General features: G+C 39.3%; 1 protein-coding gene across 3 annotated transcripts in view; it reads left to right on the top strand.

Moving 5' to 3' along the window:
- The window catches only part of SOS2 (SOS Ras/Rho guanine nucleotide exchange factor 2), an 86,597-nt gene continuing 76,758 nt past the window's right edge, over window positions 1–9,839 (top strand). For all 3 annotated transcript variants that reach the window (XM_023726151.1, XM_004370842.2, XM_023726152.1), the window contains exon 1: window positions 1–154. In XM_023726151.1, the coding sequence (XP_023581919.1) occupies window positions 71–154 (84 nt within the window). In that variant the 5' untranslated portion in view covers window positions 1–70. The remainder of the gene's footprint in view (window positions 155–9,839) is intronic.

Below are 9,839 nucleotides of genomic sequence, written 5' to 3'. Positions count from 1 at the left end.
GCCCGCGCCTTGCTTGTCAGGACACCGGCCCGCGGGCTGCCCCCGATGCGGAGGCGCCGCAGCTGCGGCCATGCAGCAGGCGCAGCCGTACGAGTTCTTCAGTGAGGAGAATAGTCCGAAATGGCGGGGACTGCTGGTCTCGGCCCTGCGAAAGGTCAGTGCTGAGGCTGGGGCCGGGGCGGCCGCAGGGTAGGGGAAGGCGCCGGGGGACCTCGTCGGTTGAGGCGGGCGGGTTGCCCTGCGCGCTGCTCCTCCAAGGACTAACGGGGAGCTGCACGTCCTCCGAGTTTTCGGGTCCCGTGGCCCAAGGGCCAAGCTGTTTTTCTTTGCCTTGCGTCGGGGGCTGGGGGCCTCGTACCTGCCTGTTGCAAGTAGAAGGACGTCTTCTCAAGTTTTTGCCGGGCCCCAGAAGGAAGGTTTTGTTATGATCATAAAACAGGATTTCATGTTGCACTCATTTCGTCAGGCAACTTCCGCCGTTGACCAATTTGTTGTCCTCAGGCTGGATTCCGGCAAGAGAAAGTCCCACTGGTGTTTAGACAATTTCTAAAACAAAAGCACATTTTCAAGCCGGGTAATTGGTGTTCCCCCTAGGCAGTTTGTCAAGGTTGTCCACTCACTTATGAGGCAATGCTTTTTGTGACATGAATGTGTTTCACATGTGTGAAATGTCAGTGAGTCATAATATTCTTACCCATTTTGTGGCTCTTAAGGTAAATTTAAAGTGCCTCCCCACTTCCTGCAAAAGGTGTCTCACCTATTTACAAGAGATTTCCTTTATAAAAACTGGATGCGATTTAGAACTCGGAGTCATTTTAGGGGACAGCACATTAAAAAAAAAAAAATTTCAAGTTTGGGTACATACATTGCTAGCGTGCGTTTCTCCTGTAGATGGTGTACGCCTTTCTCTGTGAATTTAGATAATAATCATATTGTCATTTCTGTAATAAACACTTTTGTAAAACCACCCCCCCCTCCAAAAAAAAAAAAACCAAACCCACTGCGGTCGAGTTGATTCCAACTTACAGCAACCTTATAGTACAGGGTAGAACTGCCCCACAGGGTTTCCAAGGAGCTCCTGGTGGATACGAACTGCGGACCTTTGGGTAGCAGCTGAACTCTTAACCACTATGCCACCAGGGTTTTCTTTGTTAAGGTCAAGACAAACTTAAAGACTGTAAATGGGTGCAGGATTAGCTATCATGCTTGCTGAACATGGACTTCCCTTGTCATTCATGCAGACTTAGTCCCCTCCATCTTTTGTGTGCAATAACCAAGAATTTTAAAATAATAAAGGACAAATAAGTATTAATTTAAAAGACTGCGCTTGGAAAATAAGTCTTCATACATTAAGTTTCTATAAATGAAACTATTTTCAAGGTAGAACTGTCCTCATGGATTCAGATTTTTTTACTGCTTTCATAATTCTTACAAGGAAGTGTTGCCTCTCTTGGGGCAAGCACCAAGTCATGCCATTTTAAAGAACTTGGTGGAGGTGAGTAGGGGCATCTAGACAGTTAAGATTCCACTGCTACACTGGGTGCTGAAGTATTAAATTGACCTTCCTTTCATGTACAGACTGTGTAGTTCTACAGGGAGAGGGAAAGAAATGGAAAGCGTGCAGACTGGTAAGAATGAACCCTGACCTGAATTAAAAGCAAAGGGAGAAATGCCTAGACAGTAATGGCCTTCCACTCTGCTGAAGTGTGAGTGCAGTTATCAGGCCTTTATTGTGGGCAGTGTGATGCAGGTATCTACCCACTAGTTCCTTCTGATAGCAAATGCTACTTGAGTGTGCTTTGCACAACTTATTCTATAGGTGACTTGGATGATTCTTCATGAACAGGTATAGATTTATTTCTTCAGATTAAAATGGAAACAAAGCCAGGACTAGCATTCAGCCATAATCCACTGTTTTGGTACTTGTTACTTAGCATTTGTGTGTTGTGCTTGTTTTCCTGGAACTCAGGTGCCTTGTAGATACTGTATTGCTTTCCTCCATAGTTCTGGTATACATCCTTTGTTTATAGAATAAATACATCTAAGAAAATTTGGTCTCTTGACATGAGTTTTTGAAAAGCAATTTCTTTTAATTTATTAACTTACTGGTATTACAAAATTGAGATACATTGTCATGGAAAACTTTTTCATATTTTTTGAAAATTTTTGGTGAAAATAAATGGGATTTTGTGATTTTTGTGGTATATGGAACATTGTAAAATGTAGATTTGTAGTGCATGCAAAGAGTTGTAGCCCTTAAGGAGGTCAAGATTTACTTTGTTGCATGTGTTCATTTCTGCTATCTGTTTGTCAACCATGTTTTTATACAATGAGAATTTCTGCCGTTTCTAGGGAGCCTCTGTCTTCACATTCAAAGCATTAAGAACTTGGTTTCCTTCGTCCAGCTGACCAGATAGTTAGAAAGACTGCTAGAATTAGACTGTAATATTTCCCTCTTCCAGTTGGTGTTGTCATTGAACATGGTATATACGCTAGCTTCATTCATTCATTTAACATTTATGGAATACATTTTAGATAATTTGTACTGCACTGAGTCCTAGGAATACAAAGATGAGTAAAAGCAAAGGCACTGTTCTAAAGGAGTTTACAATTTAGATAGAAAATTCTTCTAAGTTTTGAGGTTTTGGTTTATGTAAATGAGATAGCAGTTCTGACCTCAGAGTTCTGTAAGAGATGTTTATATGTGTGTGTGAAAGTATCAGTGTAGTTTAATTGGCTCTGTTAGGTTAGTCCACTTGGCCGTTTCGGTGGAACCTCTAAAACGTTTAAAATGTAGTTTTCAGAAAGATAAAATCATGTTGCACAAAATTATTAATGTAATTGATGACACTAAATTGAACATGTGAAAAATGTTAAATTGGCAAATGTGTTATATGTATTTTTTACAACAATAAAAGGAAGATAAACTTATGCCTCATGCAAATATAAATGCACATTTGTCTATGATTTTTTTCAGCTCGTTACTTAATGAGGAAACTAGTAATAAGATGTTAAAAGCACTTTATATGAAAATGTGAAGAGCTAGCTATTTATAGACAATTTAATAAAGGAATATTAAGATTGTTGGGTTAAATACAAAATTAGTTAAAATCCTGCAGGACCATAAATGTAACTTTTGGGTTATCTTTTCCACTGGACAGAAATTATTTGCATCTATACCAGACAAAAATCTATAAACAAATCTTACAGATTTGTAAAATAGCCCAGTCGATAGAAAGTAATCAAAGGTACAAGCCCAGCGTTACACTGAAGAACACCTAGTAATCTCTTTTCCTTAATTTCAAGTTTCGGCTAATTTTTATGAAAAAATATATATGTATGTATTTGTCAAGACCACCCACCATTGTCAACATTGACAATGCAAGAGATTTTTTTAACCATCTGTGGTGCAGTAGATCGCTTTTATATGACCTTTCTTGCCATGGTCTTGTAACTCCCATCAAATGATTGGGTGGGACTATGCAAATAAGGTGTTGTTGCCCACCAAGGGGACCAGATAGCATGCTTAATTATACAAATAAAATGGATGGCATACTTGTGGGGGTGGGACCGTGCAAATAAAGTATATGGAAGCCTAATGAGAAGATTGGTCAGTTTTGCCATCCCACGAGTCTTAAAATGAGCCATCCCAGAGGCAGAAAGGGGGGACCTCACTACCACCAAGAGGAAGAGCTAAGAGAGGAGTGCATCCTTTGGACCTGGGGTCCCTGCACTGAGAGTCTCCTAGACCTGGGAGACAGAGAGAGAGAGCTCTAACGCAAGACGTGGTGAGAAACAGTGGCAGAGAAGCAGCAGCAGCAGCAGAACCAGAAGACCGGTGCGAGATGGGGCATTGGACTACCCAGCTCATGGAGCAAGGTGGTTATAGTGAGTATGCCAACCCATGAAGTGAGAGAGATGAGTGCCTTTGGACAGGAGGCTTCCTGGCAGAATGGGGTACCTCTGGACACTTGTAGATGGAGCTTGACTTGCTGACCCACGGAGCGAGAGAGCTGAGCACCTTTGGGCTGAGGCTTAATGGTGGAGTAGGGTGCCTCTGGGCACTTATTGGCAGAGCTAAAGAGCTTCTGACACTTGCCCAAGCAGGGCAGAGGCTGAGCCAAGGGGTCGAGGGCCAGAGAGAGGCCTGCCTGCAGGCACGTCTGAGAAGAGACTGTCCTGATTGAAGAACTGTATCCTGAATTGTAACCTGTTACTTCCCTGATGGAATCCTGGTGGTGCAGTGGTTAAGAAGTCAGCTGTTAAACGAAATGTCAGCAGTTCGAATCCACCAGCCGCTACTTGGAAACCCTATGGGGCAGTTCTGCTTTGTCCTATAGGGTCGCTGTGAATCAGAATAGATTTGCCAGCAACAGTTTTTTTTTACTTCCCTAATAAACCCCATAACTTTGAGTACAGTTTGTGAGTACTGTGTGGCCATTGCAACGAGTTATCGAACCCAGCAGAGAAGTAGAGAGTGCTGTGGGGGAGGCAGTTGGTGTCAGAATTGGTTAAAAAAAAAAAAAAAAAAGGTTGGAAAGAGGAGATATGTTTGACCTCTGCTGCAAAGGAATCAGCCTTGGGCTGTTAATCTTGATTCTCCTTCCGTCTTGTGAAATTAGAAGAGGTCAGATGCCCCCAGCACACCATTTTTACATCATCATTAAATATTCATTCCATTATGGAGAAACACAAACATTGAAAAATAAATTTGTGGAAAAATAATTTTGGAAATAGAAGTGTAGTGTTCTTTAACTTTTTAAACAGAATCTCACCCAGAGCATTAAAGTACATCCAGAACTACAAAGGGTAAAGAGGAGTGAAGTGACACTACTAATGGATAAAACATGGATTGTTAGCATTACTGCTAAATTATGTATCTTCCTAAAAGAGCCAGAGATATAAATGCCTTCACCTCTACTCCCCAAGAACACTGAAGCTATCATATTACTTGGGGGGTGGGGGGAGGGGAAGAACATGGGATATATTTGTAAATGCAGCTTATTACTTGTGTGTTTGAAGTGCTTTTGGTACTTGTGCATGTGCTATTTGATAAATCAGTGTATGGTAAGCATTTTACACATGGGAAACATGGCTTAAAATAATTTTATCATGTTTTTTAGTCTCTGATACTGCCATTGGAGATGCCTTTTCTGTAAGGTATTCTTCACTTGGCTAGCCATAGAAAAGAAAATGTCTATGTTGTCTTAGCATCCGTAGTTACAAATGTTAATAGAGAGCTGAACTAGAAAGAATTGGTTCAGTTACTTTGATCCTGAGTTTAATTTTATTCAGGATAAATACTACCACCCTCTCCACCCTAGTCATCACAATTGGCTTTTAGATATTTAATGTGCAGGAGGTATGGGAGAATGTCTTTGTTAATTAATAGCAGTCTGGGTGGCTTAAGCAGCTAAGCACTCAACTACTAGCTAAAAGGTTGGCAGTTTGAATGACCCAGAGATGCCTTGGAAGACAGGCCTGGTGATCTACACATGGGGTTCCCATGAGTTGGAATTGACTTGATGGCAACTAACAAAAACATGGCAAGAAAAAGAGGGTAGGGAATTTAATTCAAAGATATTTTTGTGTAATCTGAAAGACTCTAGTGTTTCTGTCTTTGTACCAAGGTCTCTTATGACTTTGTTTTATATGATTGCACTGGATTTTTCCTGTGGCCCACAAGAAAAGGATAGGGTACTTTGAGAAGATAAAATTGGGGTTACTGACAGAGAGTCAAGAAAGGCCTCTTTAAGGACGTAACATTTGCGTTGAGTTCTGGAGGATATATTCAAATATTTATTGAATGCCTCTGTGTGCCAGGCACTGTTTTTGATGCTGAGGATGTAGTTATGCCTTCCCCTCCTCTCTGCCCCCCTACTAAAGCTTACTTTCTAAGTGGATGTTGGCCAGAGGCCTGGGAGAGACAGACAATAAAGCAGTAAACAATTATCTGAAAGGTGGGTACAAATTAACAAAACAAAGAAAAGTGGAGGAAGGATTTGAGGCAATGGGAAAGGTAGGGGCATGGCTTGTTTTAAAGAACTAAGAAGATGAGGCTGTTGGTGTTAGACTGCAGGTAGACTAGGTTAAAGTCCCTTTCCAAGAACAATGGGAAGTCATGTAGGATTATTTATGTGATAAAGTAACTAGATTAACTTGATCAGAATGGCTTTTTGAAAAGATCAGTCCAAGTAAATTCAGAAATTAATAATGGATCCTGTGATATTTGTGACATGAAATAAGGCCTGTTCTGGACTTCCTAAAGCCACTGAATGTAACAGTAGAACTCCAGGGAGTCATTTGAAATTATTCCAAACTGATAATGACCCCAAACTGACCCAAGGGGTTCAGCCAGAACTGGATGAGCATTAGGAATGCATTTTAACTTGCTGCATTTGGCTCCCTGTCAACCATACTTAGTAGCCTTCTTCTGTTTTCAGTTTAATTTTGGTCCGGTATATTTGGAGCAATAATATTCCATTAAAGTGTTTTATGCTAAGTATCCAAAGCATTACCTGTGTTACTACTTGACATAAATCAAATATATGTCTTTTATATTAACCATGGCCTCTCTTTCAAGGGAGCAGTAGTTTGATTATATCCTCTGTTAGCCTGCATTTGAATCAGCAAGGAATTTTATGGAGCTAATGGACTTATTAGCATTATCTCATGTAGTCATGTTAAAAATTAACTATCTAAAGTTCTTTTCTTCTTTTACATAAGAACATGATAGTAAGTAGGAAGCTTTTTGAAATGTATAAAGTGCTGTATACTTCACATTTTAGCGTGTAGAGATGCAGCAACTCAGTGAAAATAACGTTAAGATCTAGATATGAGCACTAGTCATAGCTCTGCCAAGTGATGTTTTCTGTACCCTAGTTTTCTTCATTAAATCACTTTGTAAACTCAAACATGGTCTTTTACTTTGTAGTTCTTCCCTAATCAACCCATTAGCAGCATTTGACAATTGGTTTCTTTCTCCTTGAAATCCTTTCCTTATTTGACTCCCAGGACACCAGACTGTACTGGTTTTCTCCTTCTCTAGGTGTTTCTTCTAGGTCTCGTTTGTTGATTCCTCTTCATCTCCCTGACTCCACCATCTTTACCTCCCCAGAATTTAAGTCTTTGGAATTCTATTTCTGTTTACATTCATTCCCATGGAGAATGCAGCTAGCCTCATTGCTTCACATATTATTCATATCTGATGATTTCCAAATTTATATCTCTGGTTCAGGTCTTGTATATACAAATTCTTTCTTGATATTTCCAGACAGATGTGTGATAGGCATCTCATCCAAAACCGAACTCCTTTTCCTTCCCATCAAACTTGCTCCTTTTATAGGGTTTTCCGTATCAGTATCATTGCTCAAACTAAAAGTCTTGAGTTATTTTTGAGTCCTGCCTTTCTTTCATACCCTACATCTAATCTGTCAACAAATCCTTTTAGCTCTACTTCAGACTGTTCTACATTCAGTCACCGTTTCTTACTCTTCTACTACCGCCGCCTCCGGCCATCATCATTACCAATCTCCTGGGGTATTTGAAATAGCATCTTAACTGGTCTCTTCTCTTCTACCTTTGCTTTACTCAGTCTCTTCTCAACACAATAGAGATAAGTGAGTGAGATCATGTGATTCGTTTGCTCAAAATCCACTTAGTGCTTCATAGAATAAAAGCCAAAATCCTCTCAATGGCCTGCTAGGCCCTCTACAGTCTGGTGCTGCCCCCTCTTCCTTTTGCCTCTCTAACCTCATTTCTGCCTTGGAAAATAGTACAGCCAGAATGTTCCTTAGAAGCAAAGATGGCAAGACTTCATCTCAAATACTTTGGACATGTTATCATGAGGGACCAATTCCTGGAGAAGGACATCATGCTTGTTCAAGTAGAGGGTCAACAAAAAAGAGGAAGACCCTCAAGGAGATGGATTGACACAGTGGCTGCAACAGTGGGCTCAAGAATAACAACAGTTGTGAGAATGGCGCAGGACAGGGCAGTATTTTGTTCCGTTGTACGTAGGGTCGCTATGAGTTGGAAGCGACTCAGTGGCACCTAACAACAACAACAAACCTCATTTACTACTATCCCTTGTGTGCTCTCTCCAGCCCCACACTGGTTTCCTTGTTCTACAACGCATAGAGATGTTCTAGTTTCAGAGCTTTTGCATTTGTTGTTTCTTCTGCCTGGAATACCCTTCTCTCAGATAATCATATGGCTGGCTCTTTTACCTCCTTTTAGGTCTTTATTCAAACATCATTTTCTCTGAGAAGCCTTTCCTTGCAGCCTATTTAAAACTGTTACATCCTGTACTTCCTACACATTTCCACACAGATGTTCACAGATACCTAAAACTCAGAATAGCCCAAATCAAGCTTATCTTCTCCCATAAACCTACATCTCCAGTGTAAATAGTATACCCATTTCTCAAGCCAGAAACCTACGCTCTTTCTCAGCAGGCTCGCATCTAATCCACACGGAGTCATCTCGATTCTTTCTCCTAAGTCAGTAGTTTTTCTAACTTTTTTGCTTGTGTATCCCCAAAAGAATATTTAAAAATTACATTTTAATGTTAATATCTAAAATATTTCATCTTAAGTTCAAATAGTTGCAGACAACATAATTTTATATGTGTTATAAATACTACTGTTTTAAAGTAAAACAGTTTCATCAGTCTTTTAAATGTATGGAATGGAACCTAAATACTGTACCATAATTGTTTGATACCCACCATCATCCTTTTAAAATATATATGACAAAGTGCTTCTTTAACAGTTGGAGATATTACATGGTTCTTTTTTCTCTGTGAACTTAAATTTTCATTCCACTTTCTTCACATAATTATATTCTAATACTTTTATGTTTAAAACTCTTTGATTGAGCTGTTCTTTGTATTTATATTTATTTGCAACAACAAAGAAGCCTATATGTTGAAATTAAAATTTTTTTTTTCTCTGTGACCAGTTAGGGAGCTGTAATGGTGTAGTACTTACGTGCTATGGCTACTAACGAAAAAGGTCAGCACCAGCTGGGTACCAGCTGCTCCTTGGAAACCCTTTGGGGGCTGTTCTACTCTGCCCTATAGGGTTGCTATGAGTTGGAATCGACGACGATGGATTTGGTTTTTGGTTTATGACCAAATAGGTTTAAAACCTTTCTTTTAGATTGAATTATTAGTAGAACATAGTTGATCAAAGCAACATAAATGTCATAAATTTTGGAAAAATAATTTCTAACTATAAAGCTTTACTTAATATGCGTTTCTCAGTGACATCACTGTGGCTGCTCCAGTTGTTTTTAAATTAGTTCATATTTTATGGGTGGATATTACTTACTGCTAGAATGAGACAGCGTCTTGATGGAGTGAGTCAGGATACAGCATTAATTCTATTCCTATTCTCCATTTTTATAGATATAAGCACTGAGAACCCTTGTTAACATAAATAGAAGGAAAATTTAAAGTAACGAAACTCAATTTCTTTTACATCTTTTAAGTTATATGCCAAAAATTATGTAGTAATTTATCATCAAAAATATTTATAATGATCTGTTAGCTAGCAATTCAGTTAGATCCTCCTTCAGTTTTGTTAAAAGCAAAAAGTTGGAGATCGGGTAACTGAAAATGATTTGTTTCCTGGTCTTTAGAGTCATTCCCGTATTGTTTAGCTTTGTCAGGCCTTATCAAATGACTAATAGTTATAATTGTTACTTTTTTGCTTTTTAACTTGCAGGTACTTTGTTTAATCCAATATACCGATTGGGAAAAGAGAAGCAATATTGATTTCAGTACTCCTTATCCAAGACAATATTTACTGATACATTTTATCTTATTCTTTTTTTTT

The sequence above is a fragment of the Trichechus manatus genome, unplaced genomic scaffold (assembly GCF_000243295.1).
Source record: "Trichechus manatus latirostris isolate Lorelei unplaced genomic scaffold, TriManLat1.0 scaffold00010, whole genome shotgun sequence".
NCBI lineage: Eukaryota > Metazoa > Chordata > Mammalia > Sirenia > Trichechidae > Trichechus > Trichechus manatus.
Note: the sequence above shows the minus strand (reverse complement) of the source record. Positions and strands in the feature narration are given on the sequence as shown.